Here is a 25,511-nt window from a genome sequence, read left to right as displayed (position 1 = left end):
ATTGCCAGGCTTCATTTTGGGCAGGAGTTTTATATACTGTAACCAGGATTATACTTTGTGGGTTATGAAAGTGTGTTTTCATCTGTTCAGTGGTGATTTACCTGCCGACAGATGTAGGTGTATGTTACAGAATTGGTCAAACTGAATGAACTTTATATCCTTTGTCCTGGGCAAAATGCATGCTAAGGCTTCTTGGCTGCATGTGTGCAATTGGAGAAAAATGGATGAGGGATTGTTTTGAGACCCTGAGCCATCTGGCATGGCACAGCTGGTGCCCACGTACTGAAATGCTCCCCTTTCACCAAGCAGAATGCCTGCATCTGAATTTCTTGTTAGGAACAAGCTTTACCATGTGTTATCAGCCAAACTGTGGCCTAGCACTGTCTGTGAGTGTTAATTTGCAGAGACTAAGCCATGGCTGGACAGCTGAGACTGAACAATTGTAGGCCTATGCCAGAGAAAATTGAGTCCTCAATTCAACCTGAGTAAAAGGTTTTGTGCCTCCGTAATGTTTCTAAGGGAAAGAGTGTACTATGGCTTTGTGCCACAGCAGGACCTGGGCAATTTGAATCACAAACACTTGGAGTGGCTAACTGCATGCTGCCTTCAGTACAGAAGCAGAGTGTTTGCTTTTGTATGACCAGGATGGTACTAATAGGTGTTAAGTGTCTATTAACAAGTGCTGTTGTGGTTGCAAGGCACTTTTTGCTTTCTTTAAAAAAACAAACAGAAAGCCTCCCTATATTTGTTTTTTGGTTTTAAATGTTCTCTTTATTTAATGTCAGGGTTCATCATCTGGAAGGAAAAGAAAGGCAAGCATGTCTTTGACTGATGAGGAAGGTAAGTCACTTTTCAAAATTGGGCACCTATAGTGTAATACTTAAGTCGTATATTAAACCCTAAACGCACAGGTTTTTGGTCTGTTGCTGCTTTTCACAAACCAAATACCAACCTTCATCCATTTCTCAGAGAGATTAGATAGGCAATTTCATAGGCAATTTTGCTTAACAGAGCTTCAGTGAAAGTTTGAATATAATTTTTTTAATTTTTATATTGTTATAGATTTTGATTATTTTTGAATGCTGCTGATTTACATGTTCTATTCTATGCTAGTACACTTCATGGGTGTATAACTACAAACTTCCTGAATTATTGTGTCATTTGAATGCTAAGGTTACCTGTTGTTTTTATTTTAGTTGAAGATGAAGAAGAAACAATTGAAGAACAAGAAGCTAAAGAAGGAAACATAAACCATCAAACTGAGTTGTCTAATCTAGCCAAAGAAGGTAGGCTTGTAGCTTGATGCTTCTCTGTGGTAGGTTCTGAAAGAAAAGTGAAAACATGCAACAGTTATATTTGTGAATAGGGTTATAGATGAGAAGTTGAATGCATTCAGATGTTCAGTCATATGTTTTCCCATTTAGAAAGCTGTAGCAGTTAGTTTATGGGATGATGATGGACATATATGATGTACTTTATAAAGCAGTCCATCTACTTATGTAGTTATCAGACAAGGTGGCTTGAGAAAAAGTATTTCTCTATTGAAGCACCGCATTTCTTTAAAACCTCACACCAAAAGCTCTCAACCTAAATTCTAGGAGGCCATGATAAATGCTTAAAACCAGCTAAGCATCTGAGTATCTCAGAAGGGTTTTGTGACCCACCTGACAGATTTGAAAGGGCACTGAAATGCCAGTCTTGGGGGTGGGTTTATAAATACTTGGACGTAAGGGGCTTTTAGGAACAATGCTCTGGCTAGCAGCTCACTTTCATTAGCAACATAGCAACTGCTGTGCTGAGCTTGATGTATGTGAAGTATCCCATGGGGATCACTTCACTTATCATGGCAAAAACCTTGCTGATTTTTAGAGGCAAGCTTTCCATTAAGCAAACTCTATCTAGTGATTAATATGCAGTTTCCAAATCAGCTTGTTTGGTCTGTTTGGCAGCTTAGTGGCTGCAGCCAGCTGGCCAGTTGGAGGTATTATAACTCTTGGCCAGTCAGCCAAGTTCCTAATGAGGATATTTCCTGATTGATTTCCCACTGCCAGTCGTGAAGCACATTTTTGCTTCAACACATCAGGCAAGGAATCATGGAGCTACTCTGTAGCAGGGTTGAGGTAGCGCTCAATTTTGGAACTTTGAAGTCTTGAGTTGTCTTCAGGCCACTTGGCTGGATTTGGTGCCCCTAATTCCCCAACCAGTGGTTTACTGTCAGTTTGTTTGGTTGGTTTATAATATTGCAAAAAGCAAGCTGGGTGAGCAGACAGCTTGATGTATTGCAAAGTGTTCTCTGTAATCAAGGTCATTAAATAAATATTACCATCATCCGCCTAATAATTACCTCTTCCATTAACTTCTTATTAGAGAACTGGCTTTATACAATTGTGAAGAATGTAATGAGATTAAAGACAATGGTACTGCTTGTTCCAAGATTTCATATTTTTAAACTTAATCTTTTAATGACCTTTAGCTGAATTGCCTTTGGAAGATTTACTAAAGATGTATGAAGGTGCCTTTGCAGAAAGTTTTCACTGGCCCCAGCCAAAGCCTGACAGTGAAGAGGATAGCAGTGAGGAAGGTAAGTTACTTTTTGGTTAGAAGAAGTGCTGACTTACAAGGTCAAATAAGTTGATTGGCTCTTCAGGTCTCTATTAAAAGACTTTGTATACTAAGGGAAAACAAGTACTGAGTGAATCACATTTAAAATGTTTTTTAGTTTTAAGTGAAGAAGAATGTTATATACAAGAATGAATGGAAAGTGCAATGGCTTACTTGCTAAGCATTTGGAATGGTCATTAGAAAAATTACATTTGTTCCTCTTATTAGTAAATATTACAAATTTTAATTATTACTAAATGCTCTTTGAAGAATTTCTTCCTTTCTTTTTAATTTCTCAGTTTAGGAAAAAAGGGTAGCATTTGCCTGTCTTAAAGTCAAGATGTGCAAGATGCTCAGGAGCAATAGTGAGCCGTAGAAGAGCCTCTCTACACTGAATTAAACAGTGCACTTTCATAGCTAGCTGTTATTACACAGTTGCCATCTGTTCTGTACTAACATGGTGATAGAATTACATGTTTGAAGATAGGTTTTAAGTAGTATGAGAGGACCTCCCTAGAAGCTGTGAAAAGCTAATGGTCATGTTAGCTTTCCTAGTGTGAACATCCAGAACATGTACATGATGCTGAGCTTAGGCTATTTTTGTGTTAGCTTGACTAGCCTGAAAATCACAGAATTATTTTTAAGTTAGCTGCCTCCTTTTAGACCCCTGTTTGAATTCTAGCCATCTCAGTTCATTTGTGTATCTGCTACTGAAGTTTATTATGAATGCTAATGTAATTATTCTCCCATAGAAATAGAAGACCATATCTCTGATAGAGAAAGTCCTCAGAAAGAAGTTGTCCTCATAGACTCCCTCCTCAGTATTGACCAGTACAAGGGTATAGACAGATCAAGTCCTCCAAAGAAGCATATGCGAGACATAGCAGAAGTTGCTGCTGCAGCAGAAATGCTGTTACCTAAAGGCAGCTCCAGGATAACAACAGCGGTAAGACTCCCAGTTTTCTGCTACTGTGTATGCTCACTTTTACATGATTTTGCAGATTTCAGCAACAAATCATATTAAATATTTTCTAGTTATTGAACTATATAATGGTTGTGTTTTATGACATGCTCTGTGAATTTAACTTGGGAAAAAAAGTATGAAATTACTCACATTACAGATAAAATACAATACTCCGTCGCTGCTGTATGGGCCTCTCAGAGAATATCAAAAGATTGGGCTGGACTGGCTAGCAAAGCTGTACAGGAAGAATCTCAACGGCATTCTGGCAGATGAAGCTGGGCTTGGAAAAACAGTACAAATTATTGCCTTTTTTGCCCACTTGGCTTGTAATGAAGGTAAGTTCATTCATCCAACAATTTTAGACAGGTACTGCACCAACATTATCTTTGTGGATTGTAGCCTAGGGTCACTTTATTTCTGCTGAACCGTATCAGACTTTAGGTAATGCACAGAGTAAGATTATGTCAGAAAAACTGTCTTAGATTGTGTGTTGTAGGTATGTCTTCCTACTACCTTGTTTGAGCAATCTGCTGTTACCTTCTGGGTGGCAAAATTCATCTGAAGCCTAGTTCATTGATATAAAAAAGCTTTAAAAAATCGTGTAATGACCAAATGGCAACATATAGTTAAACTGAAGGAGTAAATGTGAACCTAAACAAGTGTGTTTTGTATATCATCTCAGATATTACTTATTGTGGTGTTGTACTGAGGATTGTTTAAGGACATAATTAAAGCAAAGGTGGTAGTGTGGGGGTAGTATCTCTTATTCAAGCAGTTGATGTAGTTGAGGGAGAAATAGATAATAGGTGCACAAAGGGTACTTCCTTTGTGTCTAATAGATCGTAAAGTATAGATTAGTCATTAAAATACCTCTGTTGTTACTGGATCTCACTTTTAATGATGGATTTAGTGCACTGCACTTAAAAAATTAGGAGAGAATATAAATCACATGAATTTTTAGGAGTCTCTTCCTATAGTTAACTGCTGTTTCCCCTCCTGTAGGTAATTGGGGCCCTCACCTTGTTGTTGTACGGAGCTGTAGCATATTGAAATGGGAACTGGAATTAAAACGCTGGTGTCCGGGGTTGAAAATACTTCTCTACTTTGGCAGCCAGAGGGAGCTTAGGGCAAAAAGACAGGTACTGTATTTTGCAACTTTTATGCTGTTGTATTGCCATTTTAGATGGGAAGAGCTTTAACCTGCACTCAAGCATTTATTTGAGTCATAGCATCTTTCTGTTCTTAGCAAAGAAATAGCTGGTTGTAAGATACTTGAGAATTCTGTCTTAGGTTTTCTGTCTCCTTTTCTGTAGGAATGGACAGAACCCAACAGCTTCAATGTGTGTATCACTTCCTACAAACAGCTCTTCAAAGGCCACCCAGCATTTATGAAAATGCGATGGAAATACTTAATAGTAGATGAGATGCAACAAATCAAGAACATGACTGAGAAACACTGGGAGGCACTTTTCAGTCTCCGCAGGTAAGGAGCTGGGAATTGTTCTCCTGCTGGTAGTGAGGTTTTCTCTCTTCATGTTACACAGTTCTCTTCTTAACAGAAAACTGATAAAAGCCCTCTTGGTTTGATCTGTCCAATTTCCTGTGCAACATGTGTCTGCAGAGGTGTCTTCAGTGAAACAATCAGGATTGAGAGACATGCTCAGGATTATTTTGTTACCACTATCATAACTATAATTCTTTTTCACTGATACTCCATGCTCCCAAACAGATCCCCTTGTATGTTCTGATGCTCTACAACAAGGAATGTATTTTGGTTGTATATTCACGAGTAAAAAGATAATTTAGCCTAGATTTAAATTTCTTCTGTGCTTAGTTCTTCTGTGTATCTGACAAACCTGAATTACAGTAAGCAGTGTTCAGATATTGGTGTCCTTTTCATAATGATGCTAGCTAAATGCTGTGTTGTTTTAAAATCTTCTTTTACTCTTCACAGCCAGCATCGTTTACTTCTGATAGACACTCCTTTGCATAACACACTGATGGAGTTGTGGACCATGGTACATTTTCTGATTCCGGGAATTTCCAGACCTTACCTAGATTTTCCAGTAAAAGCACCTAATGAGGAGAACCAGGATTACTGCCATAAACTGGTCATCAGGTTACACAGAGTATGTTGTCATTTTTTCTCATCTGTCCTACTACAGTAGTTAGATGTTGGGGGGGAAAAAATAGGGAAGAAAGAAGAAATGAATAGATGTGGTTCAGCTTGAAATTTCTAGCTGTTCTTGACACTTTGTTCAGTTCAGACAAAGTCCTCCTGGAAGCAGAAGTTTCTGCTGGGTTTCTTAAAAAAATAATGTAATGCTCCAATTTGAAGCATAACATGCAGAAATTAAAGAACAAATTCAAGCCTTACAACTGTGTGCACAGCAATATGATTATATACGGCATATGAGGCTTATCACATCAGATGTTAGGTGAGAATAGGTTTAGTTTCCTGTTGTAAAACTGCATCTTTGAAGTGAGGTTCTTTTCCCCCTTGATTCTGAAATGTTGCAGATGATTCAACCATTTATTTTGCGAAGATCAAAGAGGGATGTTGAAAAGCAGCTAACAAAGAAATACGAGCATGTGCTAAAGTGTCGTCTTTCTAATCGGCAAAAAGCTATGTATGAAGATGTCATTTTACAACCAGGGTAAGGAGTTACAACAGTAAATAATGCTGTAATTTTTGGTGCTTAAGCAAAATAATAATTGATTGTCATGGTTGGAAGTGTTTTAGTGTTTTTCTGAGATTTTCCAGTATGACCAGTGTGTAGGACATGATTACATTGTAAACTAAAATTAACAGGCAAGTGGGGCTAATGAAAAACATGCATTTAACCTTGGGAACCTTAAAGTCTAATTGTAATCTTCAGGTTTGCTGCTTTGGTGCTTTGGGATTTGTCCCTAAAGAGTGGTTCGCTATTTCTTAAAGCCCAAAGTGTTTCTCCTCATACCCACACATTTGCGGGTGCTGTGGTTATTGATAGGTACAGGGATGAAACAAACAAAATGGGTAGAGGTTAGGGAGGTGGTTAGGTTGTACTTGACTATAAGGCAACACTGGTCCTAAAGTTTAATGTTTCCACATTTACATTTTGTTCAATGCTACCTAAAATGCTCCAGAAGAACCTAGTATAAGTGAAGTTGGTTTTAAGACTTTTGCATGACATGCTGCCATTTCACATTCTCACCTTGCTGTTTTAGGAACATCTCCATAAAAGCTGTACTTAAATTAATGTATTTCTGTATAAATTATTTGGTAGAACCCAAGAAGCCCTCAAAAGCGGACACTTCATTAGTGTCCTGCATGTCCTGATGCAGCTGCAGCGGATTTGTAATCACCCTGATCTGATAAACCCCCGGCTTTCAAGTACCTCTTATGTATCAGAAACACTGGAGTACAGAACTGCGTCTCTGGTACTGAGTGCCCTAGAAAAGGATATTTGGAAGGTGAGTATTTTTCTCTCTTGACTGCTCTTGCAGAATTTCAGTACTTAAAATTATTGTCTTCTTATACATCCGAAGTCCACCTGAAGTTTATAAACAGAAGGAATTCACAGTTCCGTAGCTGTGCCTACCAAGCATGTACTTGTTGCATCTCCTTTTTGTAACAGTAGTTTGAGCTTTTCAAGTAGTTTGGAATCAGTAATTTTTCATTAACTACTTGGTCAAAGAGAGCTTTGCTTTCAATGTACTCAGGAGTTTTTTGACTCTGAAATGTGTCAGGAAATGTCTGACGGTGTTCTGTAATTTTCCTTCTGCTTTCAGTAGCTAAAGGAGAGCAAGACTTACTGTTTTTCACCTAAGAGTAAACACTGGTTCAGTGACTAAATTAGTGTGCTTCTGTCAATCCATTTGAAGTACCACTATTTGTGTTATCCTTAAAGAAGTAATTCCCCTCTTCAGGATAATCAAAGGAAATAATTGCATTAGAGAGAAGTATGAGTAGTGGAGAGGATGAGGTGATCTTTTTGATTAACCTTATTTCCTTCCTTCATATTCTTCTTCTCCTAAATTATACGTGTGCCTTTGTAGTCTGGCATTTGAGCTTGAGAGTTAGCAAACACCTTCTAGAAGTTCTACTTAGTTCTTTGGAAATTGTGGTATATTAAGAATTGTTAAATGTGTCTTGCTTTGATTTCCATGTCTGGCTAATGATTTAAGTTCTCTTTCTTCCAATGCTTATGCTTAAAATGGGATTATCAGTTTAAGATATATTTCCAATGTTTCTAAACAGTTTTGGCTAATAAGTAATAGCTTACTTTTTAAATTTACAGCATTTATTTCTAAAAATATAGAATGTGAATTAAGCAGAGAACATGGAGAAGACTTGTGAATTAAGCAGAGAACATGGAGAGGACTTAACTGTTTGTTTTATCACATAAAATAAACCTTATTTTACAATATCCCTTAGGAATCAGACCTGTCTCTTTTTGATCTCATTGGAATGGAAAACAAAATGACTCATTATGAAGCACAAATGTTGCCAAAACAGAAGGTTACTAGAAAGTTGATTGAAGAAATCTACAGCTCCCCTCCACCACCAGCTAGGCCCAACCCTGTGAAGCTCAAACCAAGCAGGTATGTATAACTGCCCTCCTTTTAAAGTAGAATTACAGGAGGGAAATGTAGTTCTGTTGCTATGTTCGCAGAGTTCTGTCTGCATCTCTAGTAATGTGATTCACACAAAACCTCAGACTTTGCATTTTATTGTTCTGTTGCTTTCTTGTTCACTCTTGAAAAGAAGGAGTCTATTTGAATCGTTTTTTGAGGGTTGTGGCTCCTTTTGAAGTTTGTTTATGGATTTCCCATACTTTACTTCAGCAGCAGGTGGATTTTATACTTGGGGTCCTTGTTTATGGCAAGTGAGTGTTGTTCTGCAGCTAAAAGACTAAGTTGGACCTACAGGGTTATCTGTGCTTGCAGTGTTATAAGAGACACATGAAGTTTTATAGCAGTGAATTTGTAAGAGTATTTCTCTGCTAGTGAAGCAGTGATCACAAAGTAAGGTGGGACTGTTTTTCTAATGCAGAAGGGCTGCCTGATGACCTGATGGCATGTTGACATCTCCCTGGAAATGATATGAGATCCCCACGCTTTTTCCAGGAATCGGGCTAGACTCTTTTAAGCTGTTTCCTGTAATTCTCATGCATCCAGCATTAAACTGGATACATTACAATGAAAGGTTTCTTCTTTCTTCTTGGACTTAACAAATAAAATGTCCACACTTGAAGTTTGCTGAAGTGATGAGTGTTGCCAGTTTCAGTCATCTGCAAGAAAGACGTGAGCATATGATGTGATTGGTTTATACTGTCTGGGTGGTAGAGCTCATTGTTAAAGGCTAAACTGTGACCTTCCTACAGACTTTGAATTTCCATATTCTTTTCAGGTTGTTTCAACCCGTTCAGTATGGTCAGAAACCTGAGGGCAGGACTGTAGTCTTCCCAAGCACTCAAGTACAACGCACAGTGACCACAGCAACTGTAACTCAACAGGCACAAGTACGAGGAAGATCACCCATAGCTACGGTGTCTTCAAATCAAGGTAGGAAAGTTAGTGCTAGGTTGGTTACCTGAGCCTCCGTGTAGTCGGATGAAAGTCCGTTAATAGCTTTCCTTCCCCCTCTAGCTTAATGGTCTAGAATACTAATGGCTTAGAAATACCAACAGACTAATTGCCAGTAAATTTCCCCACTAGTTTCTACAGTACGATCTGCCAATATAATGCAAAACTAAGCTTTGTGTAACCTAACTGTTAGCGTATGGAGTAAATATGGCACAGTTGGTATTTAAACCCTGATCATGTGTAATGTTCTGTCAGTGATGGGAATTTACAGTGCGTTTGTGTATTTATTTAAGCTTTTAAACAATGCTTTCCGAATACATAATGTTGTAAAAAGGATGAAGTAGAAGGTGTGGATAGAAATCCCATTCTGTAAGGACAAGCCGTTCCTGTAGCCATTTTAATATCCTGTTGGAAGGTTTCTTTTTAATGCAGGTTGTTTAAAAGAGTGGAGTTAAAACCTCTAACAGCTTGCCCAAACAACCCTTATTGATTGCAGCCGCAGCAGCACAGTTTCAGACAACTCAGGCTTCCACCAGTGCTCCAAGACACCAGCCCGCAGCGACCTTCACCACAGCAACTAGCACAGCCAACCCTGTGAAACCGCGGGGCCAGACCTCTGCGCCGGCCTCTCAGCTAGGGCAGGCCCAGCCACAGGCCCCCTCGCACACCATCCAACAGAGTGTGCTGCCTCAGAGGCTGGTACTGACCTCTCAGGCCCAGGCACGGTTGCCTAGTAAGTGGCCTCCCCTTTCCAGGTTTCTCCCACCTTTATACTACAATGAGGTTAAGTTACTAGGCACCCTAAAAATGTGTACAGAATCGTTGTTTTTTTTTCACTCTTCTGATTAGCCTTGCTCAGTATGTTGCTTTATGACCAAGGAAAATCGAAAATTGGATAAGAAACAATAGAATTGCTGTGGACATACATTAGCGGTGTCAACTTAATCTCCTATTTCTGCATGTTTCTTCTGCTGGCAAGACTTCCTTCAGACCACATGTTTTAGCTCTATCCTAATTATTCCTTTCATATTAAACACTAATCCATCTGCTAAAGGCCTCTCGCAGAGAGGAAAGTCTCAACCGTTAGGCAGAGAAAAGCGATGAGGCTTTGCTTTAAGGTTGTATGTGCACTGCCTATTAGCATGTGTATAGAGTACTGAGCACTGATGTATTAATTTTATCTCTGGGGTAATGCACTGCCTTTACAAAAGCTACATTTTCACGCCAGTATTTTCTCAATACCATAAAACTTAATGCTTAAATGCCTCTAACCTTACTGCATTTAAATCACAAAAAGCTTGGTCCTTGTCACTTCTAAAGCTTTTTGGTTTGTCTAAGTGCAGATCGCTTCATATGAATCATGTTTCATCAGCAAATTTCAGGCCATTTCAACTGTATATTTACAGTACCACATATGTGAATATTTTTGTCTGTTCCTTAAACCTTCCTTCGTGCTCTTGAAAAGGCAGTGAAAATCACTTTAATGTCTATACTTGTCCTGTTACAAAGTGTCACATGAGTTTTCAGGTAGCTCTTAACTTTTCTGCTAATGAAAGTGATAACTCCTAAAATGTTGATGTTCTTACCCTGTAAACAATCAGCTTTTTTCCAGTTTGCCCATCAAATATAGAAAGCGATACCTGCTTAACTTTTATATGACACTTTTGATGCACTCTTGAGTATAATTATGCATGGAAGGCGCTTCAGCACCAGTTTACTAACCAAAACTTAGAATTGTGACTATTGAACAACCTGCCTCCCACGTTGGTCTTTTTTAATGCCTGTTTCCCTTTTGACAGGTGGTGAGGTAGTAAAAATAGCCCAGCTGGCTTCTATAGCAGGAGCACAAGGCAGGATCGCTCAGCCAGAGACCCCTGTAACACTGCAGTTCCAAGGGAACAAGTTCACTTTATCACATAGTCAACTTCGCCAGCTCACGGCAGGGCAACCCTTGCAGTTACAAGGTACTTATTTCAAAACAGGGAGTTTTACATTCTTCAGAATGCTTTGTTATGGACAGCACGTTCCTTGCTGCTGTATGTTAAAGAGATGTTTCCATCCCCACTGCTTACTCTGTTCTGCTCTACCTGTTTTCTGTGTGAGACAGGGATAATAAGGTAGCTCTGCTTTGAAAAATAAATACCTGACAAATTAAAGACATGGTTACTTTCTTTTTCTGTAATGTATTTCAAGATTTTGTTATTGAAATTTGTTTGTACATGTATGCAATACAGCTAAGGTAAGGTGAGGCATTATTTCAGATTAAATCCCTAATGAGCAGAAACAGACACAACTGAGGATGTTCTTTGTTCTGAGATGGTGTAAATAATACTTGAGGATTGTTGTGCCTCTGTATTTTGACCCAACTATTACCCTGGCCTGAATACTCTTCTTACAGTATATTTTGCCCTCAAGTTTCCCTTGCTGGTGGTATGCATGTTGCCAAATTCAAGAGAATCCAGAAATCTTCATTCTCTGTGGCCAACAAAATAGATAGAAGGAACACTAAGTGAGGATTTCTTGGTTTTGTTTGATTTCAGTATAAAATACCTAGATTTAGAATGATACCCCTACAATGTGAAACTCCTCATCAGTTATGAAGATTTAGGCATTTTCCTCTTACCAGATCTTAACGGTACTTTAATCAGATTGGTGTAATGAATTAGTCTGCCAGTCTGTAACAGCAGTATCTTTTGCCAGAGAAGACTGTTTACACTCTTTATTCTTTTCCACTCTATCAAGCCTAACTTTCTGAAAATCCTTCGTTACAGGAAGTGTTCTTCAGATTGTTTCAGCACCTGGTCAGCAGTATTTGAGACCTCAGGGCCCAGTTGTCATGCAGACAGTTTCCCAAGCAGGAGCTGTTCAGAATGCTCTGAATGCTTTAGGAAGCCAGCATCAAGCAGGTGTCCCAACTTCCACAGCAGTGGCACAGCAAGGTAGGTATCCTAATCTGAAATATCTGTATCTAAACATTCAGTTACTAAAATCACATTGATACATAAATCCAGATTGTTGTAGATCACAGTTCTGTAAAATGAGTTCAGAAGCAGGTAAACTATGAGGCACGTCCTTCTGATTTGTGTGATTAGGTATGCTAATTAGATCATTTTTCAGTACAAACCTGGGAGACCTTGAAACTATTAAATACATAGATTTTTTTTTTCCAGTTGTGTCATAGGTGTATTTTTTGTGGGAAGAAGTGAGTGTGAAATAGTTTGCTACTTTTTTCAAGGATAAATCAGGGTGATCATTTTTTTGTACTGACAGAGAATGTCCAGCAATTCTCTCAATTTTTCCACATTGTTTTTGCCTTTGTGTAATTTTCTTTGCTTCTCTATCTAATCAAGCTACTGTTTCCCTCTGCAAATACTGCTTAGGTGTTTTGGTGCCTTGCTGCAAATGTGATTGGTTCCTTGCTTAAAAATATCAAGATATTGATTGAAAAATGATAGAGAAATTTCTGTCTTAAGATGTGTTTACAACAAAACAGCAGATTGAAAAATGATGATAAATGCAATGCTAGGAGTTTGTTCCCTGGAAATGGCCATATGCTGTAATGTTCTCTGGGTATAAACCATTCCCTCAAAACAAACTGCTTACTGCTCCTTTTTGATGTATTAATGTGCCACTGAAGTTCATACTTTGACTCTCTGAAGAGTAAACATCTTGTCATAAAAAGGTGAGAGGAAGCTTCAACAGCCTCCCTTTTGTTGGGAGGTAAACGATTTCTGTCATAGTTTGGAAGAACTGTGGTTCAAATGTTTCACCCTCCAGCTCTGATTGCACTACAGGTACACCTAATAATGGCCACAGTTCAGAATGAAAATTGATATAAGAGCTCTACAAAAACTCACTCATCTTACTACTCTCATGATGGTGAAAAGAGGTCTCTGTTAAAAGCAATAATAACTGAAGTACTGTTTCCAGTTGATAAAAGAGAACATTATTATTATTGCTATTCATCATTGGAGGAAGATGTGAAGCCTTTTGAAAATACTTACTTTGACTTTCTGAAGTTTGGATAAAATGCTAAATAAATTCCATTGCTTTGAGTGATTGGAAACTGAAATTGCTGGGATCACATGGAGCTGTGTAGTAAAACTGGGTTTATATTTGCTATCTCTGCTTGGTTATTCATAATAAAAATATGGAAAGGGAAAGCTTAAACCTCTGCATACTCTTTAGAGTCTTTTAGTCTTACTGTAAGGGCCAGCATCTGCTTGTTAACTTGAATGCAGTTCTTCATGGGTGTGTTGACTCACCACTACAGACTCACAGTGACCAGCAGAGGGTTGTGCTGCTTTTCTAGTACAAATAATCAGTATTGATGAGCAATGTATTCTGACTGAGGTAGAAACCTATATATCCTCTCAAGAAAATAACTGCTACACAGTGTCTGTAGTCTGCTAGTACATGATCATTGTGGTTTCGATAACTTGTGTGTAATGTTCTCATAGTTTAGTCAGCTGTCTGGGAAAACATTTACTAGCAGTTGAATTCACGAGAACTCCACCATGAGATTCCATCATACGGTTTCATCAGTTTGTAGATACACTGAATTCATGTGTTTTCTGAAAAATCTTAGGTGATTGCTTTAAGATGAATTGGAACAATCTGTTCCTGATTTAGAGTATAACTTCTAAATATCAATACCTATTGTACTTTACATGGCATTTTGAATAAGCTATGAATGCAGCAGGTCTTTGTGCAAAGCAAAGTTAAAATTCCCTTGATCTGTCTTGGGCTTTTGTGACAACGGTGTAAATATCTGTCAGATATGTGATGTGTAGCAAAGTATAAATTTGCAATACCCAATGGGCATTTCGACTAAAAATTTGTCTGCAGTTATGATGTGTTACAGCTATGAAATGTCTGCTATGAAAAATAATAAATGAAACCAATCTTAAGAATAAATATATAAACACAACATTTATCCTCAGTTTGTATTCCAGGTAGAACTGCAGTTACTAATTTGTCATCTGGTGACATGGGAGCAGCGTTAAAACCAGCACCTGGTTTAATGCATGGACAACTGCAGGTACTTAATTTTTGTTTTCTTCAGGAAACAACACTTTTCAGGCTTGATACTAAATCCATGCAATAGTTGGAAGCCTTAAGTTACAAAGCTGGGATTAATTAGGAGCTTTGATGATTAAAGAGTACGTAAACTAGCTTCTGTCAGTGTTTCAGGTTGACAGAACCATGCATTTTCATTTGTAATCCATAGTTTAAGATAAATTCTTGTGTATAAAAGCAGCTATCAGGTTTCTTGTGCTGTGGCAGCAGACAGGTTCTTGTGACTGTAATACCTCGTAATTACATAGTAATGCATAAGTAAAGGAATCATAAGATTTTCACAAGCAAAGATACTCAAGCAACCAATAAAGCATAGGGAAACATCAAGTATATATTAAACTGTACAAGAACCTGCACCTCATAAATATTAATGTGTTAATCGAAATGTTCCAAATATAAATTATTAGTTTTGGTTTATTTACAAAACTATGAAAATGTACTTTAAAAATAAGCAGGTATTAAAATAAGATGTAATTGACTCTTTAATATGAATTGAATTTAATATGAATTCAAATTTTGTCCAAAATTTATACCTTTGGTAATTGCTTTATGTAGTTCTTATAATCTAGGATGTTGGTGGTATAAAGCACACAGTGCTCTGATCCTGATAGCTGCATTCTAAAGAAACTCTAATTCCTACGTGTTTATGATGAGCAGCAAATGCTTCTTTTTCAACTCTCCTTGGCAAAGGAAACATATGAAGAGAAGAACCGGCTTTTGAAGGAGCGCCTGGACAGAATATTTTCTGGCAATGAGCGCCGCTGTTCACGGGCCCCGATGTATGGCAGAGACTTGCTGAGTGTTTGTTCTTTGGCTGGTGAAAGAAAGCCCTCTCAGCCGTCTTCCAGTCAAGACAACAGCTGGAGATGGGCTGGCTTTGTGAACTGTTGCCTTTCTTCAAGTGCCTCTGGAGGCCCAAGTAGCCCACTGCAAGAAATGATCCTGACTTTGGGTCAGCAACAAGAATCTCTAAAGGATGTTGTTAACAGGTAACGTGTGACTCTGCCTCAAGCCTTTACTACATTTAGTTATTTCTTAAACACTCATTTTCAAAAGAGCTTTAAAATGTGTTTCTGTTCATATTTGGTTTAGACTGATACATTTAGCATAAATGATGTGTAGTACAAACGTAAAAATAACAGTCACTTATGTTTCCTGTAGGATCTTTATAATAAGAGTTTTCAGTACCTCATTCCTAATTTCAAACCCAAATTCAGCTGACCATAACTCATCTTCCATTCCTACACTTTGGATTTATTTCTGAATAGTTCTGAGCCAACCAGCAAAAGCCAAGACACAAAGATGGAGGGAGACTCCATCATTTAATGGCATTTAATGGATTGCATGCAGAGCAGTAGTTGCAGCTTTCTAGAAACATGAAACACAATTAGAAGAACTCAGACTTTTCTGTATTTTTAGTAAGTTTGGTATGATGGGTGCTTCTTGTATTTGAGCTCCAGTGACTGAATGCAGTGGTCACAGTGCAAACACCTTAACAGAAGCTATCATCAAAGCAGACAAAACAAAAGTGTAAAGGGAGATAGAGAATATTTACACTTTAAAGGAATTCAGCACTTACTAAGTCACTTTAACAAAGTGGTTACATAAGAGTGTAAAATTACGTGGTTGACAGGCTGAAAATTATTGCTGCAGATGATAATTTTGTATATAACTTTTTTAACTGGTATCGCCTTGTTTTGATGCTTCTCGCAGGGCTCTCCTCGTATTGCCAGCTGCAGTTGCTGCTCCCCCATGTATGTATGTAGCAAATCCTCCCCCTTCGTATAGTCATAGACTGAAACTCCTTAAGCACAGTCTTAAGCAGAAGGCAGCTCCACACTTGCATCAGTTACAAAGGATTACCACTCCTCACTTGCTGCAGTTCCCTGACCTCCGGCTGGTGCAGTATGACTCAGGTAAATGATGACATTTGGTGATAATGTTCCCATGATTTCCTGTTTCACTGGAACAGAATTTCTGTATTAAACTATTATTGATTTTCTTGTTTGAAATGTAGGAAAATTAGAAGCTCTTGCTGTCCTGCTTCAAAAGTTGAAATCTGAAGGGCGCCGTGTGCTGATCTTATCACAGATGATTCTGATGTTGGACATACTGGAATTGTTCCTGAATTTCCACTTCCTCACATTTGTGAGGATTGATGAATATGCTAACCACGAACAACGGCAGGTAAGATTGCCCTGGCAGTTGTCCACTGGTACAGGAATATGTGTTGCTTAGGTTATTATATGTTACAGCAGGAGAAGATTTGCCTGGTTTCTTATTCATATGGAAACTCTTGACTTGTTTTTGTCTGTGTTTTCATTAGGCTTTAGTTTGGCATTTTATTTGTGTGTAAGGTTTATTTACTCCTTTTACTCCCTTTGTGTAGGAGCTGATGAAAATTTTCAACAGAGACAAGCGCATTTTCTGTGCCATCCTTTCCTCTCACAGTCGTTCCACTGGAGTCAATCTTGTTGAGGCAGACACAGTTGTGTTCTATGACAATGATCTAAATCCAGTGATGGATGCAAAAGCTCAGGAATGGTGTGACAGAATTGGGAGATGTAAAGATATCCATATATACAGGTGATGGTTACAGCTCAATGACCGCTCTTTAACATGCTTTAATGTCAGGTTAATTCAGATAGTGCTGCTCTGCATGATCTGAAATAAAAACAGTGCTGAAAACTTCATCTCACTTCAGTAAAGAAAATGCCAGGTTATCATATGAAAATGTGGTTGGTCTTAACACCAAATGTAATGAATGAATCTTTCCTACTTGTTTTTTGACAGTCAGTTTACATGGAGTTATTCAAATGAGGTGTCCTTTGATCTTTTTCTCTTGATTTTTTTTTTAATTACACTAGTTGTTAAATGTAAGCTTTAAAGCAGAGGAGGTGGTATGTGTTTTGTTCTGGGCACGTACCACAACCCCACAAACCACCATATGCTTAGAGTTCAGTGTTATTCTCTAAGGGAAGTTTCTCTTTTTGTTTCTGAAAGCTGTTTTGGAAATGACTGATTAGATTTCTATTCTTTTTCCTTTTAATTTAGGCTTGTCAGTGGTAATTCAGTAGAAGAAAAGCTTTTGAAAAATGGCACAAAGGACTTGATCAGAGAAGTAGCTGCTCAGGGAAATGACTACTCAATGGCCTTTTTAACACAGGTAAGTTAATATTCAAAATACATCAAAACATCTGGTGTTGGAATGGTTGCTAACAGTTTAGTAGAAATCTGTTTGGGCTAGAATGGATAGGCAGTCATTAGAGTTCATGATTGCTTGAACTCTGGATGTTAGTGCCACATTCTCTCAATTACCATTCATCTGTTTTTTGTCCCGTCACTTGCATAGTGATGCACAAGTATCACCTGTGTGACAATATGTTCTGGTTTCTTGTGCACTGCTGCAAAACTGCAGAGCTTGTAAGGATGAAGGTTTCAACAACTTTAAAAATGTGACATACAAAGTTTGGGTATTTAGTGAGATAGGCTCTCAGCTGCTGCTCTGAAGATGTGGAAGACAGTGGGTGCAGTAATTAAGCTAGTCCATCCTGTTCTGGCATTCTCAATACAGTGGTGTACAATGAAACAATATTTCCTACATCCCTGTAAACAAACTGATAACACTTTATTCTACTCTGTAGTCCTACAAGAGAAAGCTGCAGAACAGAAATCAGCCAATTTTCCAGAAATAATAGATAGAAGTTTATTCTTTCTTTAATTAGTCCATAGTTTATAAGGTCACTTGAACCTGAGCTAATTCAAAGTTATATAAAAATGCAGAATGGTTCTAACTTCTTTTTATTTTTCCTTCTACTTACAAAGCAAACAATTCAGGAATTGTTTGAGGTTCACTCTCCTATGGAGGATTCTGGATTTAGGGTGAAAGCAGAAGAATTTGTAGTACTTTCTCAGGAGCCATCTCCAGCAGAAAATATTTCACCTAAAGTTGCAAGACCATTCATAGAGGTAATTATCAACACATATCTTAAAAAAACAGCCATGCACCATTAGTGTTGAACAGTTACCTTATCTCTTTTTATTTGGGTCAATTCTGCCGATCTCTTTTTCTGGTAGTTTTACGTTGTTTTGTGATTTTCCTTGTAATAAAACTTCCAAAGCCCACAGTTTTGTTGTGCACATTCTGGGGACTGTTTCTGTTGCCTCAGCAGACACCTATTCCACAAATCTGTGTTGGATTTCAGTGAATTTCTTATGGGGTTTCTCTCCTTATTTTTGAAGTCTTCATTCTTCTTATGTCTTTTTGAAAGGCCCTCAACAGTATTGAACAAGAAGATGAGGAGTCAAACGATCATGTACAAGAAATAGGACGTGGCCTAAGCATTGAACCATTAATCTCAGAGCTCTGTGAGACGAAATACAATGAAGAACCCTCACAGCTGCAGGAGTTAGTTGCTGTTGTGGATCAGGTACCATGACTTTCTGTGAATATTTGGTTAAAAAGTAATGTTTAGTTTGAGTATTTCAATTTCTTTGCAGTCTGGCTTAATGCAACTTGTCTCTAGGATTGATGCTCCCATTAAATGGATGGGACATCTCCTACTAACTGAAGATGTTAAGCTATCAGAGAGGGAGATTAGTTTTAAAGAGAGCTTTGATACACTCTCCTTCAGTTCACATTCCTTTTATTATCCTAAATACTAACTTTTCTTTTTCCTTGATACGTTCTCTCAGCTGACTCCAATTGAGAAGTATGCTTTGAATTATTTAGAGCTCTTCCATGTTTCAGTTGATGAGAATGAGCCACGTCTGAATGAGGTAAAACAACATGCCTTTCTTTTCCATATTGTTCTGTCACAGTAGGTATGAACAGGGTTATATTTTCAATGTAAAGTGGAAGTTACTCCAATGATGTGGAATATATTGTAGGCACTTCTGTGATCTTCTTTTGCTATACTTTATGAATACCAGAATGCCTTACAGAAAGCATATTATTTTGGGATTCTCTTGGTTTAAGAAGGTGTCAGTTCTTAATTTCTTTTCTATAAAATGGGAATGACATGCTTCAGCACAGCTCAGCAAATATTTGTACTCTGTTGATAGCTGTGGGGAACAGAGAATTTAATTAACTTCAGTGAACCTGCTTAGCTGGGTAAAGGAGCTGTGTTCTGGTTGTCTTGGTTGTTTAACTGAAATTCTTAGTGCTTTATTTTGAGGGTTTAAAGACCCTCAACAGAGACCAAAAACTATCTCTTCTAAATGATTGTGAAAGTATCTATTAAGAAATTGCTGTAAGATTTCTGTGCCTGAAAATGTTACAGTTCAAGGAGTTTGTCCATAAAAATAAAAATTGATAACTTCTAGTCAGTGTCTGTTACTGCATAAAGTTTATGAGGTGTCTGACTTTCGTATAGATGGAATTGAAAACTGCAAAGAAAGCATGGGAAGTCCAGCATATGAAGGAGTTAAAGGCAAAAGAGCAAAAAATGCTTTGGGAGGATGAAGAGGAACTTCTAACCTACACTCGGGAGGATGCATACAACAAAGTAAATCCTGATTAGTCTTGTTAGTAGTGTATTTCTTAATGGAATACCTTTTCCTTCAGGGTTCAGTTGGATCATTTGAATTGTGTTCTCTTTTTGCTGTGTAGGAATATGTCTATGAAGGTCCAGATGGACAAACTGAAATAATGCCAGTAAGTAGCAGTAACACCAGGCAGCCTAAACAGGCTTCTTGGCTTTTGAAACATAATGGTCAGTGTTAATATAGCAGTAACTACTAATTTTATTCTGTAGCTTTGGACTCCTCCCACTCCACCTCAGGATGACAATGATATCTACATTGATTCTGTTATGTGCCTGATGTATGATACTACCCCTATTCCAGAATCAAAGTTGCCTCCAGTGTATGTCAGGAAGGAACGTAAACGACACAAAACAGATCCATCTGGTAAGGCCTTGTTCAAAACTGTTCTGAGATTTATTGCTGAAAGCTTAAAAAAAGTCATCAGGGGATTTTTCATACCTCCTCCGTGTTTGGACCAGAAAAGATCAAATTTACAGGTTTGAAGAGGTGAAAATTCTTGTCTCACCATGGTCTTGAAACAGTAAAATCATTAAAAACCACAGTTCTTACAGTGTGTCTTTCTGTTTAGACATATAAGTGTGCTTAAAAGGACAAGTTTAGAACACAGGCATTCTATTATATGAGTTATGGCCTTACTTTACAGCATGTTTGTTTAGTTAGTGACAGTATACTTTTCAAAGGCAGTGGGGAATACCCTCTACACATATAGGAGCATTTTGTGGCTGTAAGTAGCAGAGGAATCAAAAGAATGGTGGTAACTATTCACCAAGAATGTTGGGGGGGGTTTTGTCTTAGCTGCAGGTAGGAAGAAAAAGCAACGTCATGGAGAGACAGTTATTCCACCTCGTTCCCTTTTTGATCGAGCTACTCCAGGAATGTTGAAAATGCGCCGAGAGGGCAAAGAGCAAAAGAAAAACATCTTGTTGAAACAACAAACACAGTTTGCAAAGCCTTTGCCAACTCTTGTCAAACCAGCTGCTGAGGCTGGACAGGATAATCCAGAGTGGTTGATTAGTGAAGACTGGGCACTTCTGCAGGTCAGATGATACCTGCACTTTCTGCTGTTATTATTTATTGTATTTTTGCTTCTGGTTTCAGAAATGGCTCTTTCTGCCCTTTATTTCTCCAGGGTTATTTCTAATTCTTAATGGCTAGTTTGGCATTTTGCTGACATAACTCATAACACATTGCCTAGCCTTTGTGTTCCTGTAAGGATAAATTAAAGGTTAAACTGTCTGATTAGCCAAAATGTATGATTAAGTCTTATTTTTATTGTAGAGACCACTTACTATTATGTTTAAGATTAGTTGTGCTGGCTGGGCTTTGGATGATGCAGCTAAGGAAGGTTCTTCCCACCCTTGGGGAGAGAGCAGCACTTGAGTGGCAGCTCTCTTTTCCTCTTCTAGCAATCTCCAAGTGTTTTCTTGCGCATCAGTCTGCATAATAGCATTTTATGCTTATTTATTCTCTATGAGCGTAGGTGAACCCATAGCCTGAGCCCTAAGCTATCTGTATCATTGTAGTAATGGTGTGTGGACACATGCAGATAAGGGTAGGTTTGAAGACTGAAATGATTTGTCATCTGAAGCTTTTGTACCTTTATCTATTGTAGGCAGTGAAGCAGCTGCTGGAGCTTCCTTTAAATCTTGCTGTTGTATCGCCAGCACACACTCCCAATTGGGACCTTGTTAGTGATGTTGTTAACTCCTGCAGCAGAGTCTATCGCTCACCAAAACAATGCCGAAACAGATACGAAAATGTCATTATCCCAAGGGAAGAAGGAAAGGTGAGTTTACATAGAATGATGCGTCTTTTTTTACTTTAAGTTTGTAGAGTTTTTTTTCCTTATCTCCATAAACACATGTTTTTTTTGTTAAACGTTTCAACAGTGTAAATAAATAACTTTTAAAAGATTATAATATTATCCTCATCAGGATTTCCACTTATTTTATGTGATTTCTTTGAAAAGAAAAAGCACCTGAACAAAATCTTCCACAAAAGATCATCTAACTTTCCTTCTTATTTTACAGCTAATGTACGAAGCTAATCCTAAAAAGAAGACAAAAAGTATTTATAAGGTGTGCATTGGTATTCTTTCCAAATCAAATCTAGACACTGTGGTATTTAGCAGCAATGGAGGTGGGCAGATAATTCATATGAGATCCATGTTGAGTGTTACTTGACTTCTGAAACATCAATTAAAATGCCAAATGTATTTTTCCTTTCTTTGTTGATACAGTGGATTGACACCAGCCTTCAGCTTTTGGATTTGTTAGATAAATTTTAAACCATGCAAGAAGTTTGTGATTTCACTTAAACTGTAGTGGGTATTTTTCCACCTAACAACCACCATGTAACTTATCCTGATTATTATGATTGTACTTAAGATCTGTGAGAATGTACTTCATGCTAGAGTCTAAGTGGATTACAAATATCTAGAGAACTTAATGCTCGAAACACCTTTTAGTAAATGAGGATGATAGTATGCTACAGAAACAGAAGTAAATTCCATGATTGTAAACAACTTCTTCCAAACCATACAGCAATTTAGTGGCAGAACTGGGTAAAGAACCCAGAACTTCTGACTGTAGTCCCATTCTCTGACTAATAAGCAGGTTTGTCCCTGACTGGCAGTATCTACTTAGGAGAAGTCAAACATTAGAATGGCATGGTGTGTTGGATGTTAACATAGCTTTGTTGGGAGAGCAGTGCAGTGATGGTTTTACTATATTCTGTGTGCGCTATGTGTAACTATAAACTAATGGGCTCTTGGTTTGGGTACTGAATTAAACTTGCAAGATCTAAACTAAAGCAAAGATTCTTTTTCAAATTAGAGTTTGCCATTTTGTATGTCCCCAAGTGCTGATGCCAGTGTGACCGTGAGAGCTGCTCCTTATTTTTGCTGTTTCTTTATATATTTCCCATAGAGTTTTGTGTAACAGTAAGTTATCAGTGACACGAGGCAGAAACCAGTCTGTGATAGATATGTTGGAGTACGTTTTAAATAACCTACAAGCGCACCATGTGTTTATACGTAGACAAAAAGCCATGTGGGTGTGTTTGCAATTGAAAGCTGGTGTCTTTTCATTTTTTAGACTAAAAACAGTCGCCCACTTCGTACCAATCAGATCTATGCTCAAGATGAGGGTGCAACCCACACGCAACTTTATACTAATCATTTTGAGATGATGAAAATGATTGCAGGGAAAAGAAGTCCACCTATCAAACCTCTGTAAGTTTAACTGGAATCATTCAATCCCAATCACCCTGTCACCACAGATCTCCTGGAATCTGTTATGAATTGCTTTCATAACTGAAAGTTATTTTACATTCTTTTTCAAACTGCCAGTTTGTTTCTTTGTTCATGATCTCTTTCCTTGTATTGTGGCCTTGTATTATTGAAACACCTTCATATTTCACGTGTTTGGGTTAGCTTTTACTCATTGCATGAATTTATTTTGTGGATTAAAAGCAGAAGAGCACTCAGTTTTCTATCTTATGTTATAAACTACACTTTCCATTTGCCTGAACTATACATACTTTATGTCTATGCTGATGACTAATACATTGTTTTGTATGTATATACCTGCAGTAACTTCTGTATTTGTTTACTGTTTACTATAAGTCTTCCTTAAAATGTCTATCTATATGCAGGCTCCAGTACTGTTGGGAATATCATGAAAAGTTCACCAAAACTTCAGTGTCATCTATTAAAACATGAAGTTAAATATTGTTTTCAGGTTTCTTCTGTGCCCAGTAATACAGTTTTGTTCTATTGCAGACTTGGCATGAATCCTTTCCAGAAGAATCCAAAGCATGCATCAGTACTTACAGAAAGGTGGGCACTCTATGTCTTAAAGGAGTAAGGAATTGCATAGAAGTACTTTCTTCTTTTTAACTTTCAGTTACTTACTTTTAACAATTATGTGCTTTTTCTTATCATTGTTTCTAGTGGAATCAACTACGACAAGCCACTTCCTCCAATTCAAGTTGCATCCCTCCGAGCAGAACGTATTGCAAAAGAGAAAAAGGTATGTCTCAACTGTACATGTGACTGCTAAAACTTAACAGAGGAAGTATGAGAAAAGCTGCCTCCTGAGAGAGCCTTGGTAGTACAGCAGATGTTATGAGCAGCTGCACATTGTTGATGTACTAGGATTTAGATACCCAAGGTCCAAAGTGGGACCTTTTCTTGGGCCTGTATGTCACGCCTGTACTCATATAGAAGCATTCTTTAGGGAAATATATTACAAACATAAAAATCTTGGTTTATTCTTGACCATTCTGTTGCCTCCTTTCTTACATTATTCAGAAAGAGATATTTGTTCTTGCTTATTGATAGTAAATTGCTTGTTGTGCTGTGCATTAAGCCATATAACCACAAATGCAGCTTGTAGTTTGAAACTGGTTAGGTCAGGTAACTGGGAGCTAGTGAGTTACCATGAAGACAGATTTGTATACTGTCTCTGCACACACATAATGCATAGTTTGAATTAAAGGGGTTTTGTTTGTTGTTTTGTTTTTAATTTATACACCCTGATTGTTACATGCACTGTTTTGAAGACTGTGAAGCTCACACTTTGATTTCCTAGGCTTTGGCTGAACAGCAGAGGGCACAACAGCAGACAGGTCCACAGCCTCAGCAGCAGCAAGCTGGCCAGCAGCAAGCTCAGCAACCAGCTGTACAGCAAGCACAAGCCCAACCTCAGCCACAGGCTCAGGCACAGGTAGTTCAGCAGCCACAGGCAGTAGTGCAGACTGCAGTAACTACTGTGGCCAACACAGCAGTATTGGTAAGAAAGGGAGGGCTTTGTGCCTTTGATGTAGTAACTTCAGTTCTTCTGTGTGTATCATATTGTGTGTTTTATTTTCTCTGGAAAGTGAGAGTTTTAGGTCAGTGTAGTGAGATAAAAGCTATTTCCTTCTTTCTTTTTTATTTCCTGAGAATCCTGGGTATCTCTTTTTTTTGCTTATTTATTAAGACTGTTCATACCATTATAGCAATAGCTCTTGGCATTCTGAGGTGGAGAAGTATAATATCCTTTGCCAAGATTTTTTGCCTTTTTCTGTTTAGACTTTAACTTGATCAAGTACATTTTCACAGTCAGTAAACAGTGTTTATGCAGAGAAAGGAATGTGGCTGTAAGAGCTACTCTGTTAGTAGCTTAAACCCCAAAGCTTTATTAACCTTGGCAAAGCAAGTGGAATGTTGCATCCTAAAGGACCTGCCATGCTTGTGTGATATTGCAAACTGTGCAAAGTTTTCATGGCTTCCTTAAATCTAGAGTTTGTTTTAATGAATCTGTTGACAGGTCTGAGGCTTTTGCTTTTAGAGCCACTCCAGTTTGCATACTAATGTGTGCTAGCAGTGGTGATTTTATTTTGCTTGTTGAAGGCCTTTTACAGAAAGACACAGAGAATGGGTTCTGACCCATAAGTATTGCTCCATATTTAATGCTCAGTGATGTTCATGTGCGAGTGGGTGTCTGTGAAGTGCTAGAGTAAGATACTGCTCCCTTCTCCTGCTAAGAACAATATCAAACGGCCAGTATTTACCAAACATTTGCTCATTAGAGTGGCAGAATCCTTACATATATACATCAGTTGTTGATATGTTGAGTGAATGAGCAACTGCAGAAGTATCTGCATTTTATTGCATTTTTCTTATTTTGTTACTTCTGGAATACAGCCTTGTGTTAAACAGCAAAGTTTAAGAGATACAAACAGCGAAGATAAGAGCTATATTCAG

The 25,511-nt window shown here is 38.0% G+C and overlaps 1 protein-coding gene across 1 annotated transcript in view; it reads left to right on the top strand.

Annotated features, from left to right (window-relative positions):
- Positions 1-25,511, top strand: part of EP400 (E1A binding protein p400) — a 47,277-nt gene that overhangs the window by 12,164 nt on the left and 9,602 nt on the right. Inside the window, exons 10-42 of the mRNA XM_031047903.2 lie at positions 786-840; positions 1,197-1,286; positions 2,474-2,581; positions 3,354-3,547; positions 3,723-3,900; positions 4,568-4,704; positions 4,879-5,048; positions 5,520-5,694; positions 6,086-6,222; positions 6,835-7,021; positions 7,986-8,152; positions 8,961-9,115; positions 9,633-9,869; positions 10,936-11,100; positions 11,908-12,075; positions 14,080-14,177; positions 14,906-15,204; positions 15,929-16,131; positions 16,233-16,402; positions 16,605-16,801; positions 17,270-17,381; positions 18,041-18,184; positions 18,487-18,645; positions 18,911-18,994; positions 19,591-19,722; positions 19,827-19,871; positions 19,972-20,125; positions 20,558-20,799; positions 21,375-21,548; positions 22,858-22,994; positions 23,544-23,600; positions 23,715-23,793; positions 24,355-24,555. Of these exons, the coding sequence (XP_030903763.2) occupies positions 786-840; positions 1,197-1,286; positions 2,474-2,581; positions 3,354-3,547; positions 3,723-3,900; positions 4,568-4,704; positions 4,879-5,048; positions 5,520-5,694; positions 6,086-6,222; positions 6,835-7,021; positions 7,986-8,152; positions 8,961-9,115; positions 9,633-9,869; positions 10,936-11,100; positions 11,908-12,075; positions 14,080-14,177; positions 14,906-15,204; positions 15,929-16,131; positions 16,233-16,402; positions 16,605-16,801; positions 17,270-17,381; positions 18,041-18,184; positions 18,487-18,645; positions 18,911-18,994; positions 19,591-19,722; positions 19,827-19,871; positions 19,972-20,125; positions 20,558-20,799; positions 21,375-21,548; positions 22,858-22,994; positions 23,544-23,600; positions 23,715-23,793; positions 24,355-24,555 (5,010 nt within the window). The remainder of the gene's footprint in view (positions 1-785; positions 841-1,196; positions 1,287-2,473; positions 2,582-3,353; positions 3,548-3,722; positions 3,901-4,567; positions 4,705-4,878; positions 5,049-5,519; positions 5,695-6,085; positions 6,223-6,834; positions 7,022-7,985; positions 8,153-8,960; positions 9,116-9,632; positions 9,870-10,935; positions 11,101-11,907; positions 12,076-14,079; positions 14,178-14,905; positions 15,205-15,928; positions 16,132-16,232; positions 16,403-16,604; positions 16,802-17,269; positions 17,382-18,040; positions 18,185-18,486; positions 18,646-18,910; positions 18,995-19,590; positions 19,723-19,826; positions 19,872-19,971; positions 20,126-20,557; positions 20,800-21,374; positions 21,549-22,857; positions 22,995-23,543; positions 23,601-23,714; positions 23,794-24,354; positions 24,556-25,511) is intronic.

Source organism: Melopsittacus undulatus, chromosome 12 (assembly GCF_012275295.1).
Source record: "Melopsittacus undulatus isolate bMelUnd1 chromosome 12, bMelUnd1.mat.Z, whole genome shotgun sequence".
In the NCBI taxonomy this organism is placed as follows: domain Eukaryota; kingdom Metazoa; phylum Chordata; class Aves; order Psittaciformes; family Psittaculidae; genus Melopsittacus; species Melopsittacus undulatus.
This window is presented reverse-complemented; position numbering and strand designations above follow the sequence as displayed.